The sequence below is a fragment of the Cherax quadricarinatus genome, chromosome 1 (genome assembly GCF_038502225.1).
Source record: "Cherax quadricarinatus isolate ZL_2023a chromosome 1, ASM3850222v1, whole genome shotgun sequence".
Taxonomy (NCBI): domain Eukaryota; kingdom Metazoa; phylum Arthropoda; class Malacostraca; order Decapoda; family Parastacidae; genus Cherax; species Cherax quadricarinatus.
This window is the reverse complement of record NC_091292.1, coordinates 91,947,623-91,962,714: the sequence shown is the minus strand read 5'-3', so window position 1 is coordinate 91,962,714 and position 15,092 is coordinate 91,947,623. Positions and strand designations below refer to the sequence as shown.

The 15,092-nt window shown below is 42.8% G+C and overlaps 1 protein-coding gene across 1 annotated transcript in view; it reads left to right on the top strand.

Moving 5' to 3' along the window:
• The first annotated feature begins 3,351 nt into the window (after positions 1-3,351).
• The window catches only part of Hpd (4-hydroxyphenylpyruvate dioxygenase), a 71,316-nt gene continuing 59,575 nt past the window's right edge, over positions 3,352-15,092 (top strand). Inside the window, exon 1 of the mRNA XM_070086011.1 lies at positions 3,352-3,404. Coding sequence (XP_069942112.1) covers positions 3,352-3,404 — 53 coding nt within the window. The remainder of the gene's footprint in view (positions 3,405-15,092) is intronic.

Sequence of the window (15,092 nt, the reverse complement as noted above, 5' to 3'; positions counted from 1 at the left end):
GATGTATCGTCAAATGCATGGGTCTCAAAACATTTAACCTACCCACCAACCTATCCGCTACCCTCCCAGAATTAACCATCCGTGCCTCCCCAGCATTCCCTATATAAATTATCCCACACACCTTTAGTCTATCCACCACACACCAACGCACAGCTGTTTCCCATCTCGCCCTCCCTACCCAATTCCCTACGACCAATAATTTCGATTTCTCCACATTCACTTTTAAACCTGTAACTCCTTCAGAACCACCAATCACATCCTCCACCTCATGTAAACTTTCCTCCCTGCTCATTAGAATTGTTGTATCATCCACATACCCTATTATTCCCATCCCTCCATTCTCCATACCACGATCCACCCCTAAACATTTCCCCACTGCCCTGTAGAAAGGGTCCTGTATACAAGCAAACAACAGTTGAGACAGAGGACAACCCTGCTTTATGCCTTTACCCATTGAAACCCACTCTCCCAATTTCCCATTCACCTGCACACGTACACCTACCCTATTATACAAAGTCTCAATCCAATGCACCATCTCTTCCCCCAAACCCTGCCTCCGTAAGATATGCCACAGTGCCTCTCGTTCTACGCAATCATACGCTGCCTGCCAATCCAATGTTAAGACACCTCCCCCCCCCTTTATTCTCCCCCTCCATACATTCCACAAAATCTTTTATTATTCCATGCCCCTCATACATTGTCCTTCCAGGCACCCCATACTGACCTCTCGCAACAACTCTATCACGCACTTCAGCCTGTTCCCCAAGATTTTTGCAAATATCTTATAATCAGCACATAACGACAACGCCCTGTAGTTCTGCACTGTAGTAGGGCCTTCCCCTTTTGGAATCAAAACTACTACTGCGGTACACTGCAGCTCACCCATCCTCCCCTCACTTTTCATCACATTCATCAGGTTCACTAAAAAATCCTTCAACACACTCCAATGCTTCACATAGAATTCACAAGGTAACCCATCTATACCTGGCGCTTTACCTCTCGCCATATTCTCCAAAGCTCTCCATACCTCCCCCTCTTCAATATCCCCTCCCAATGCCACTCAGCACACAAGATACATTCTCTCCCAGTCTCTCTAAATCCTCACCGTTCACTCCTACACTCCGCAAATATTTTCCAAACCAACTATCCAGAAAACCACTCATACCCTCAATAGTTCGCAACTCCTGACCCTTCGTATACCCACCTAAGTTCTTGTGTACTACCAGCTTATCAATCTCCATTGCCAACCTGCATCTCCGCTGGCCCCGTAACACACAGGCTGACGGCCTGTCGCCCCAAATCGCATCCTCTAACCCACCTTGCACCCTCGCCTCATCAAATCTCTCATTGTGCATATCTCTTATCTGCCACTTTAACGCTTCAATTTCCTCCATTGGATACACACCTACCACAGCACCCCTCTCATAACAACCCTGCAACCGCCCCTCTAAATACTGTTGAAGCCCATATGTCATCCATGCCTCATTCTTTCCCCTTCGCACATAATATTGCCTGATCCTCCTCTTCGCAACCCCATCCCACCACCCCAATAAATCGCTTGCACTCTTACCCCCACCCCATAAGTCCTCCCACAAACTTTCAAAATCCCCTCCCTCCACCCCCTCACCCAGTAGTCGTACATTCAGCTTCCAGTACCCCAAATATCTCTTAGGCAAACCGTCCCAATTTAAATTAGCATAAACCGCCCTATGATCTGAATAAACGACATTCACCGTCTGCACCCGCGTCACCCTCACACCCCTTGTCACATACAACCTATCTAGTCGTGCAGCATAGCCCTTTCTATGAAATGTGTGCTCTATCTCGCTATCCCCTCCATCAACTATATCCCTCAATCTCACACCTCTCAATAGATCCCCTAAACCTGCCAAAAAACACCCTGCCCCCCTCGGTTCCACATCTTTCCTATGCACCACACAGTTCCAGTCGCCGCCAACTATTGTCACTGACGGTAATGACCACAAATAATATACCAATACATTATTCACAAATTCATTCTTTACCCTTACATCATTCTCAGCCGGCACATACACACAAACTACTACCATCCTCTCACCTCTCCACCACCCATCTATTCTTAACACACGACCCCCCCCCCCCTTCACTCCTAAGAACAACAAACGGGCTCGTCTCTCGGATCAGGATTCCCACCCCTCCCTTCATTCGCTCCGAATACATCACAAACACTCTGTACCCATCCACCTCCAATTCCCTTCCCAGCTTGAAATTATGTTCCTGCACAAAAACAATGTCTATAGCATAACGTCTTAAAAATCCCTTTACCCACAGACACTTCTCACTCGCACACAATCCATTAATATTCACTGTCATGCACCGGAAACCTACTTATGTGATTTCACCCTCTGCCCCATTTCACCTTTCACTGACACGCTTCCAGTGTGTCTGCTTCTTCCACTTTTCTCTCCACTGCCCACTTGTGGCTTCCCCTGATCCAACACCGGACCAGGTGTACCTTTAGAGCTCCCACGCACCACATCAACCCACGGCTTTTTCCCCGGTCTCTGTGCCAGGGTCAAAACATCATCCGAGTCGGAATATGTCGCCGCCCTCTTACGGTTGACACTCTCTGCATCCATTTCCAACTCACTGGATGCCTTCCTGTGAATCTCAGCATTCACCTCAATCACTTCCACCACTCCTGGCGAGTCATCTGCCATGTTCGCCAATCTTCCAAGTTGCTCATCTTCAATCTGAACAGGACTCCTCACCATCCTCAAGTTATCCTCAGAAACCTTCTTCTCAAAGGATTTTTCCTTCATGTTCACCAGTAGGCCTCCCTCTACCCGCACTTCACCACTCTGCACAGTCTTCCCGGTCTCCAAGGCAGATGCCTCACATCCCACTAACTGTGACAGTGATGGGCTGGTACCCACCAGTGGCAGCTCACGCTCCACTTCCTCACTCCAGGAAGTGCCACTTCTATGTACAGGTGACTCATCAGCATGACCCACCTCCGGTTCTGGCTCTTTCACCATCTCACTACCTAGTTCCTGTCTCCGCTGCCATCTCCCACACTGGGCCGCCATATGGTTATATGTACCACATAACCTACACGTCTTCTGCTGCCCAGCGTAGTACACCATTACCTGCGTCCTAAATGCGTCCAGTATGATGTAAGATGGGATGGAATGCCTCAACGTCATCTTGAGCGTGAACTTACCATCCGGCAAGCCGGCATACGCCCCATCCGTCCATTTACCAGCCATAGCCAGGTGTACAGTTCCATACTGTTCAAATACATTCCGCAGGTCAGTCTCGTCCGCCTCAAATGGCACATTTCGGACTTTCACCCATGTGTAATGCCTAGACATGTCGATGAGTCGAACACGTATCGCTGAATTAACGTCCACACTCCCGTCCTGGTACTTGTCAACCAGCCGTTCATACACTCCAGCTGATCTCAACTTGACGAAAATACGATAGGCACCATTTAGCGCCACACCATACAGGTCTTGATCCGCAACACCATAGGTGTCATGGATAATTTGCGGTAAAAGCACTTGTGCAGACTGAGGCGTTATTGCACCACGCACCAATTCAAGGCACGGTGTGCACACGCCTTCTCACAGACTGCGCCATGTTGTGAAAATATAAGTCTCCTCCAATGGCCAGCAGAGGGCAGTAGTCACACGTCTGCACTCCGCTCAGGTCAAGCGGCGAATCCAAAAAGGCGTTGAATTAAAGGGAATCGGACTGAATTGTACAAATGGAAAAGCGGAATAAAATGAATATGTATCGGTAACCAAAACAAGACTTGCAGCAAGGAACTCTACCTGCAAGTTTATTCTACTTACAACTATTTGCTAAACCAGTGCTTCCCTATATGTTATTTACACTCCCTCTGGTTTTGTCTTCCATTTGTACGTTTCAGTTATATTTCTTCTAATTTTGCGCCTCTTCACAGATTGCACACTCAGCACCAAGAATTATGTTAGCTTCACTGCGAATACTTTTGCAAAACTGTCTTAGCTTTAGATTTTTCCTAGCCGGAATTCCGAAATCTCTCGCATTTAGTTTAAGATCTACATTATTTAGTTTATAGGTGACAGCTCATTTATTCTTCCAAGACCCTGACATTTGTCCACATTAAACTGCATCTGCCACTTCTCCAATCACAGCCTTAACCCATCCAAGTCATCCTGTAGCGCTCTAGTGTCATCAGAAAGCATGTGATATCATATATTAGTATTGGCAAACGTGCTTACGTTGCTACTTATTTCTTTCATACATGTTGCTTATGTAAATAGTGAAGAACATGAGGCCAGTACCGTGTCAGGTGGTACATATTGGGGTGGGGCTATGTAATAATTGGGTTCGTGTTGGAAAAGATTAGTCTGGCGAGATCATCTGATATTATACCAGTATTCAATGTATTGGAATTAATAATTGCAATGAAAGCAGATTGTAAACAGTACCTATGGTGCTGATCAGTTTCTAATACAACAAATCTGACATTTTTGAAGTTCATGGGATGGATGTGTTCCAAGATGTTTTTCCTGGCAGCTACACACTTCCCCACATAGACGTTATAGACGCAATCACTAGTAATTCTGTTATGTTTCTCTTTGTTACCAAATCCTTAATTATGCTGAATGTGATGCTGGCTTTTCTGGTTTTATTCTTAGCAAGAAGACTGGAGATGAATATTAAAATACATGTATACATATATGTCTTACCTAGCATGGCTGGATATATCTGAATCCTGGTTGACTAGTAGGTCAAAGAATTTGTCTGGTGACGGTTCTAATCTGGTTGTGTGGAAGTTCTTCTCTGCTTTTCTTTTAAAATTATTAATGAAGTGTGTTGGATAAAAGCCTGATATACTCACATGTAGTCACAATTCTCTTCAAGTTAAGCAGGGATACAGATTTTATATGTATATGTTCTCAAAGTGGAATCTTATTATTCCTCTGTGGAAAGACATGCTCGGTGTCTTCACTCCAGGAGGAGACTGAAGAGGCACGTAAGTTCCTTCGTCTTCTAATAACACGTTCATTGTTCCACTATAATCTACAGTGTCCATAATTACTATCGCATTTGTTTTGTTTGTTTCGTAAGGTGAAGTCTAGGATCTTTCCTTAATTCATGGTATAACTTAACAATTAAGCAAAGATCCTAGACTTCACCTTACGAAACAGATAGAGCAAATGCGATAGTAATTATAGACAATGCAGATTATAGTGGAAAAATGATCTTGTTATTAGAAGATTCGGGAACTTACGTGCTTCTTAAATCCCCCCCCCCCCCAGCGGAGTAACGTGACTACAGTACATGGGCGACATCCTAGTCACTGTACTCCAGCGACTAAATGAACTGCATGCATGTGTAGATGGGGTACATAGGTAAGACTTCTCGTTAGCGAGCATTTATACACGTTAGTTTTGGGACTCTGAAGGTTGGATCTTATTGTTCCTGCACTGAGTGAGTTGCCTGCCGTCCCTGTAGCCTGCTTTTACACAATCATAAAAAGTTGTGTGCAGTTGTTGAGTTAGAAAATTTTTATTTTTGTTATATGACTCGTTCAGTGGTGTCGGCTGTCTCCAATGATCCTGGTAGTAGTAACCGTGGTTTTAGATTATTATTACACGTATTATTATTATTATTATTTTTTTTTTTTTTTTTTTTATTATCACACCGGCCGATTCCCACCAAGGCAGGGTGGCCCGAAAAAGAAAAACTTTCACCATCATTCACTCCATCACTGTCTTGCCAGAAGGGTGCTTTACACTACAGTTTTTAAACTGCAACATTAACACCCCTCCTTCAGAGTGCAGGCACTGTACTTCCCATCTCCAGGACTCAAGTCCGGCCTGCCGGTTTCCCTGAATCCCTTCATAAATGTTACTTTGCTCACACTCCAACAGCACGTCAAGTATTAAAAACCATTTGTCTCCATTCACTCCTATCAAACACGCTCACGCATGCCTGCTGGAAGTCCAAGCCCCTCGCACACAAAACCTCCTTTACCCCCTCCCTCCAACCCTTCCTAGGCCGACCCCTACCCCGCCTTCCTTCCACTACAGACTGATACACTCTTGAAGTCATTCTGTTTCGCTCCATTCTCTCTACATGTCCGAACCACCTCAACAACCCTTCCTCAGCCCTCTGGACAACAGTTTTGGTAATCCCGCACCTCCTCCTAACTTCCAAACTACGAATTCTCTGCATTATATTCACACCACACATTGCCCTCAGACATGACATCTCCACTGCCTCCAGCCTTCTCCTCGCTGCAACATTCATCACCCACGCTTCACACCCATATAAGAGCGTTGGTAAAACTATACTCTCATACATTCCCCTCTTTGCCTCCAAGGACAAAGTTCTTTGTCTCCACAGACTCCTAAGTGCACCACTCACTCTTTTTCCCTCATCAATTCTATGATTCACCTCATCTTTCATAGACCCATCCGCTGACACGTCCACTCCCAAATATCTGAATACGTTCACCTCCTCCATACTCTCTCCCTCCAATCTGATATTCAATCTTTCATCACCTAATCTTTTTGTTATCCTCATAACCTTACTCTTTCCTGTATTCACCTTTAATTTTCTTCTTTTGCACACCCTACCAAATTCATCCACCAATCTCTGCAACTTCTCTTCAGAATCTCCCAAGAGCACAGTGTCATCGGCAAAGAGCAGCTGTGACAACTCCCACTTTGTGTGTGATTCTTTATCTTTTAACTCCACGCCTCTTGCCAAGACCCTCGCATTTACTTCTCTTACAACCCCATCTATAAATATATTAAACAACCACGGTGACATCACACATCCTTGTCTAAGGCCTACTTTTACTGGGAAAAAATTTCCCTCTTTCCTACATACTCTAACTTGAGCCTCACTATCCTCGTAAAAACTCTTCACTGCTTTCAGTAACCTACCTCCTACACCATACACTTGCAACATCTGCCACATTGCCCCCCTATCCACCCTGTCATACGCCTTTTCCAAATCCATAAATGCCACAAAGACCTCTTTAGCCTTATCTAAATACTGTTCACTTATATGTTTCACTGTAAACACCTGGTCCACACACCCCCTACCTTTCCTAAAGCCTCCTTGTTCATCTGCTATCCTATTCTCCGTCTTACTCTTAATTCTTTCAATTATAACTCTACCATACACTTTACCAGGTACACTCAACAGACTTATCCCCCTATAATTTTTGCACTCTCTTTTATCCCCTTTGCCTTTATACAAAGGAACTATGCATGCTCTCTGCCAATCCCTAGGTACCTTACCCTCTTCCATACATTTATTAAATAATTGCACCAACCACTCCAAAACTATATCCCCACCTGCTTTTAACATTTCTATCTTTATCCCATCAATCCCGGCTGCCTTACCCCCTTTCATTTTACCTACTGCCTCACGAACTTCCCCCACACTCACAACTGGCTCTTCCTCACTCCTACAAGATGTTATTCCTCCTTGCCCTATACACGAAATCACAGCTTCCCTATCTTCATCAACATTTAACAATTCCTCAAAATATTCCTTCCATCTTCCCAATACCTCTACCTCTCCATTTAATAACTCTCCTCTCCTATTTTTAACTGACAAATCCATTTGTTCTCTAGGCTTTCTTAACTTGTTAATCTCACTCCAAAACTTTTTCTTATTTTCAACAAAATTTGTTGATAACATCTCACCCACTCTCTCATTTGCTCTCTTTTTACATTGCTTCACCACTCTCTTAACTTCTCTCTTTTTCTCCATATACTCTTCCCTCCTTGCATCACTTCTACTTTGTAAAAACTTCTCATATGCTAACTTTTTCTCCCTTACTACTCTCTTTACATCATCATTCCACCAATCGCTCCTCTTCCCTCCTGCACCCACTTTCCTGTAACCACAAACTTCTGCTGAACACTCTAACACTACATTTTTAAACCTACCCCATACCTCTTCGACCCCATTGCCTATGCTCTCATTAGCCCATCTATCCTCCAATAGCTGTTTATATCTTACCCTAACTGCCTCCTCTTTTAGTTTATAAACCTTCACCTCTCTCTTCCCTGATGCTTCTATTCTCCTTGTATCCCATCTACCTTTTACTCTCAGTGTAGCTACAACTAGAAAGTGATCTGATATATCTGTGGCCCCTCTATAAACATGTACATCCTGAAGTCTACTCAACAGTCTTTTATCTACCAATACATAATCCAACAAACTACTGTCATTTCGCCCTACATCATATCGTGTATACTTATTTATCCTCTTTTTCTTAAAATATGTATTACCTATAACTAAACCCCTTTCTATACAAAGTTCAATCAAAGGGCTCCCATTATCATTTACACCTGGCACCCCAAACTTACCTACCACACCCTCTCTAAAAGTTTCTCCTACTTTAGCATTCAAGTCCCCTACCACAATTACTCTCTCACTTGGTTCAAAGGCTCCTATACATTCACTTAACATCTCCCAAAATCTCTCTCTCTCCTCTGCATTCCTCTCTTCTCCAGGTGCATACACGCTTATTATGACCCACTTCTCGCATCCAACCTTTACTTTAATCCACATAATTCTTGAATTTACACATTCATATTCTCTTTTCTCCTTCCATAACTGATCATTTAACATTACTGCTACCCCTTCCTTTGCTCTAACTCTCTCAGATACTCCAGATTTAATCCCATTTATTTCCCCCCACTGAAACTCTCCTACCCCCTTCAGCTTTGTTTCGCTTAGGGCCAGGACATCCAACTTCTTTTCATTCATAACATCAGCAATCATCTGTTTCTTGTCATCCGCACTACATCCACGCACATTTAAGCAACCCAGTTTTATAAAGTTTTTCTTCTTCTCTTTTTTAGTAATTGTATACAGGAGAAGGGGTTACTAGCCCATTGCTCCCGGCATTTTAGTCGCCTCATACGACACGCATGGCTTACGGAGGAAAGATTCTTTTCCACTTCCCCATGGACAATAGAAGAAATAAAAAAGAACAAGAGCTATTTAGAAAAAGGAGAAAAACCTAGATGTATGTATATATATATATGCATGTGCGTGTCTGTGAAGTGTGACCAAAGTGTAAGTAGGAGTAGCAAGATATCCCTGTTATCTTAGCGTGTTTATGAGACAGAAAAAGAAACCAGCAATCCTACCATCATGCAAAACAGTTACAGGTTTTTGTTTCACAGTCATCTGGCAGGACGGTAGTACTTCCCTGGGTGGTTGCTGTCTACCAACCTACTACCTTAATTATTATTATTATTATTATTATTATTATTATTATTATTATTATTATTATTATTATAAGGCTAAACCCAGAGTAGAAAGGTGGAGGCTCGATCCTCAGTCTGATAATCTCCAGAATGGTGTGCTACCTTGCTTTTAATTTGAGAGGCCATAACTGCCGACAAGTATGGTAGATATCTGACTGTACTCAGTAATAAGTATGGTAGCTACCTGACAGTACTCAGTAATAAGTATGGTAGCTACCTGACTGTACTCAGTAACAAGTATGGTAGCTACCTGACTGTACTCAGTAACAAGTATGGTAGCTACCTGACTGTACTCAGTAACAAGTATTGTAGCTACCTGACTGTACTCAGTAACAAGTATGGTAGCTACCTGACTGTACTCAGTAACAAGTATGGTAGCTACCTGACTGTACTCAGTAACAAGTATGGTAGCTACCTGACTGTACTCAGTAACAAGTATGGCAGCTACTTGACTGTACTCAGTAACAAGTATGGCACCTACCTGACTGTACTCAGTAACAAGTATTCAAAGTTTATTCTCTATAAAGATTACAATGTTGATTTTACAGAAATTTGGTTATTGTGTGGTTTACATGTTGTAAAATAGTGATTACAGAGTGTACCACTAGAACGCTTAGCATGGCTAGGCATTTCGGGCAGACTTAGTTTTATTCTTAATTGTAAAATATTACAAATTATGAGGTAAGTTGGTATTATGGCTAAGTGACTAAATACTAGTTTGTGAGTTTAGCAATGTGAATGCTTTTGTTTTGGCACAGTACATAGTTTCAGTATTGGAGTATCACAGGATTCATTATTTTAAGATTGAGATTAATATTTCTGTTTATGGTCAAATGAGTGAGTGAGTGTAAGTGTGAACCACCAGGTGGTATTCGTGTAGTTAGTTGGCAGCTACCTGACTGTACTCAGTAACAGGTATGGTAGTTACCTGACTGTACTCAGTAACAAGTATGGTAGTTACCTGACTGTACTCAGTAACAAGTATGGTAGCTACCTGACTGTACTCAGTAACAAGTATGGTAGCTACCTGACTGTACTCAGTAACAAGTATGGTAGCTACCTGACTGTACTCAGTAACAAGTATGGTAGCTACCTGACTGTACTCAGTAACAAGTATGGTAGCTACCTGACTGTACTCAGTAACAAGTATGGTAGTTACCTGACTGTACTCAGTAACAAGTATGGTAGCTACCTGACTGTACTCAGTAACAAGTATGGTAGCTATCTGACTGTACTCAGTAACAAGTATGGTAGCTACCTGACTGTACTCAGTAACAAGTATGGTAGCTACCTGACTGTACTCAGTAACAAGTATGGTAGCTACCTGACTGTACTCAGTAACAAGTATGGTAGCTACCTGACTACTCAGTAACAAGTATGCTAGCTACCTGACTGTACTCAGTAACAAGTATGGTAGTTACCTGACTGTACTCAGTAACAAGTATGGTAGCTACCTGACTGTACTCAGTAACAAGTATGGTAGCTACCTGTCTGTACTCAGTAACAAGTATGGTAGCTACCTGACTGTACTCAGTAACAAGTATGGTAGTTACCTGACTGTACTCAGTAACAAGTATGGTAGCTACCTGACTGTACTCAGTAACAATTATGGTAGCTACCTGGCTGTACTCAGTAACAAGTATGGTAGCTACCTGATTGTACTCAGTAACAAGTATGGTAGCTACCTGACTGTACTCAGTAACAAGTATGGTAGCTACCTGACTGTACTCAGTAACAAGTATGGTAGCTACCTGACTGTACTCAGTAACAATTATGGTAGCTACCTGACTGTACTCAGTAACAATTATGGTAGCTACCTAACTGGGTAGAGGCATGGCTGACAAATAGACAGCAGAGAGTTTGCATAAATGGGGAGAAATCAGAATGGGGGTACGTCACAAGTGGTGTTCCTCAGGGGTCAGTGAGGGCCCGTTATTGTTCACAATTTACATAAACGACATAGATGAGGGAATAAATAGCGACATAAGCAAATTTGCTGATGACACCAAAATAGGCCGTCCAATTCATTCTGATGAGGACACAAGAGCACTCCAGGATGATTTGAATAGACTGATGCAATGGTCGGAGAAGTGGCTGATGCAGTTTAATATTGACAAATGCAAAGTTCTAAATGTTGGACAGTTAAATAACCATGCCACATGTAAACTAAATAATGTAGATCTTAATACTACTGATTGTGAAAAGGATTTAGGAGTTCTGGTTAGCAGTAACCTAAAACCAAGACAACAGTGCAGTGTTCGCAATAAAGCTAACAGAATTCTTGGCTTCATATCTAGAAGTATAAAAAATAGAAGTCCTCAGGTTGTTCTTCAACTCTATATATCCTTGGTTAGGCCTCATTTAGACTATGCTGCACAGTTATGGTCACCGTATTACAGAATGGATATAAATGCTCTGGAAAACATACAGAGGAGGATGACAAAGTTGATCCCATGTATCAGAAATCTTCCCTATGAGGATAGACTGAGGGCCCCGAATCTGCACTCTCTAGAAAACCGTAGAATTAGGAGGGATATGATCGAGGTGTATAAATGGAAAACAGGAATAAATAAAGAGGATGTAAATAGCGTGCTGAAAATTTCCAGCCAAGACAGGACTCACAGCAATGGTTTCAAGTTGGAAAAATTCAGATTCAGGAAGGATACAGGAAAGCACTGGTTTGGTAATAGAGTTGTGGATGAGTGGAACAAACTCCCGAGTACAGTTATTCAGGCTAAAACGTTGTGTAGTTTTAAAAATAGGTGTAGGTGGGTGTGAGCTGGACCTGACTAGCTTGTGCTGCTGGGTCTGGTGCAGTACTCCATCCTTGAGTGGAGGTGACCAGACTGGGTGGTCATTGGGCTAATCCGGGGGGTGTCATTGGTTTAATCAGGGGGGGGAACATGGATCTGCTCCGCATGGGTCAGTAGCCCTGTTGCAGTGTTCCTTCTTTCTTATATACTTATGTACTCAGTAACAAGTATGGTAGCTACCTGACTGTACTCAGTAACAAGTATGGTAGCTACCTGACTGTACTCAGTAACAAGTATGGTAGCTACCTGACTGTACTCAGTAACAAGTATGGTAGCTACCTGACTGTACTTAGTAACATGTATGGTAGCTACCTAACTGTACTCACTCAGCAACAAATATTGTAGCTGCCTGACTGTACTCAGTAACAGGTATTGTAGCTACCTGACTGTACTCACCTAGTAACAGGTATTGTAGCTACCTGACTGTACTCACCTAGTAACAAGTATGGTAGCTACCTGACTGTACTCACCTAGTAACAAGTATGGTAGCTACCTGGCTGTACTCATCTAGTAACAAGTATGGTAGCTACCTGGCTGTACTCATCTAGTAACAAGTATGGTAGCTACCTGACTGTACCCAGTGACAAGTCTTGATGTAGCATCTCTCTCTGCTAATGTTCACTTTGACGAAGTTTCCACTGATTAAGTTTGAAGTTTCAACAGATTGTAAACTTTTATAACAAATAACAAGGGATGCATTTGGAAGTCATTATTATATGGGGGTCGGTCTTGACCATCAAATTTGCTATTTTTTTTATTACTAAGGTAACAGTATGACACTCTTTATCTAGACTTCATGAAAACGGAGAGTTCCACACATGAGGTTGATGAGCGTAGAGGGTAAATTAATTCTTCTGAGCTATGAGTAATATGCAACTGCTAGCATAAATGGGAAGGAATCTGAGCAGGAACCAGCTTAGAGTGGTGTTCCGCAGCGATCAATGTTCACACTTTATATTAGGCATGTAAATGGAAATGGTTGGCTAAGAGTAAGACTCGCCTAGCATGGGCCAGTATACCACCCTCAGTGGTATGCATTAAAAGTATGTTATCCAATATAACCTTGAGGCACTGCCCATCCTGGTCCGGTCCTCCCAGAGATGGGGCACTACCCATCCTGGTCCGGTCCTCCCAGAGCTGGGGCACTGCCCATCCTGGTCCGGTTCTCCCAGAGATGGGGCACTACCCATCCTGGTCCGGTCCTCCCAGAGATGGGGCACTGCCCATCCTGGTCCGGTCCTCCCAGAGATGGGGCACTGCCCATCCTGGGCCGGTCCTCCCAGAGATGGGGCACTCCCCATCCTGGTCCGGTCCTCCCAGAGGTGGGGCACTGCCCATCCTGGTCCGGTCCTCCCAGAGGTACAGGGAGGCCACAGTTACTGTCCATCCGTGAGGCCCCGGCTATAAAAACAAAGATACATGAAAATAAAACAAGACATCAAATAAAAATGAGATAATTTGGCCTCAGTTATGCAACGCATCTTACTGTTTCCGAAGCCGATGAATGTCATTTAGAAGACACTGAGCTCTCTCTCTCTCAACATGAAGTGTATGCAGCAGTGCGGTAACCAATCGTGGTAACTTCATCGGTAAAGTTGACATTAGAAGACATTAAAGTTATGACGTAAATTTTGAATAAATTTTGATATTCTGTTGGAAGGTGTGTATTGAGACCAACAGATTGAGGCGCCACAACAGACTGAGGCGCCACAACAGACTGAGGCGCCACAACAGACTGAGGCGTCACAACAGACTGAACGTATTATCATCGGTGATTTATTAAACACATATTTCCTCTAGTTAATTGATAGTTGAACAATAAAAATTATGTATTCTTTGGATACTTTTCTTACTATATTGGTCAAACTAGTGTTCTAGCATACACCAGTTATATTGACAGCCTCAGCTGTGTATCATGTTAACTGAATGGTAGCACACCCGACACACACACACTGAAGTCCGTGGTTCGATCCCCGGTACGTCTTTCCTTAAGACACCTGCTGTCCAGGTTCACCTATCATTAAAATAGGTACCTGGGTATTAGTCAACTGTGTGAGTCGTATTCTGGGGACATAATGAACCTAGTTTGCCCGAACAACCAGGGGATTTCTCTAATGTTGGTAGAATTACCGACAATGTTTGGTACAAGGACACAAGTGCAACTAATGTGACATTTTATCGTGGCAACGTTTCGCTCTCCAGGAACTTTGTCAAGCTTTCTATATAATGGCATTGATGTCAGCTACACTGCGTATAAATTGTACATGTACTTGTAGAAGTAAATATTATTATTATTATTACCAATGGTAGGATATACCAACAGGTATATAAATAAGACACAACATGTGGTTTATGAATTGATAAAGTCCCTGGCGAGTTTAGCGTCTTTTTAATAAAATGCTATAAACCAGTGTTTTAGTCTCATCAGCATACTATGTGTAGAAAAACAATGAGAAGGCCTCCCTTTTAAGGCAGGTGGGTGGCGCCTTGGTGTGTGTTCATGACTTGAAGATTCTGGCAACGTCGCAGAAGCATCCTAACTACGTACTTACCTAATTGTGGTTGTAGGGGTCGATTCATAGCTCCTGGCCCAGCCTCTTCACTGGATTAGAACCTCTCGTGTTTACCTAACAAAACATACAATATATTTCGTAAGAGATGAGCACTACCTGCTTCTTCTCTTCCCTTTCTTTCTCAACAAATTCGAAATACTTTCCAGAATATAGAGACAATTACTCGACAGAACACCAGCTATCGTGGACACTAAATACCTTTCTAGAAGTGCAGATAGTTCTCAAGGAACCTGTCAAGTACAAGCAAGTTGCTCAATGTATTAAGTTATTCTCTTGCCAGAGGACGATGTGCGTCAGGCATAGATATTTTGTGGCCATTCTCTAGAAAAGTCTGAAAGAACATGACTAATGTTAGTCTAGATTTTTTTATGTTATTGGAAGGTAGAAGAAACGATGGTGTACTCGTCCTTCCCACAGAAACAGGAAAGTCT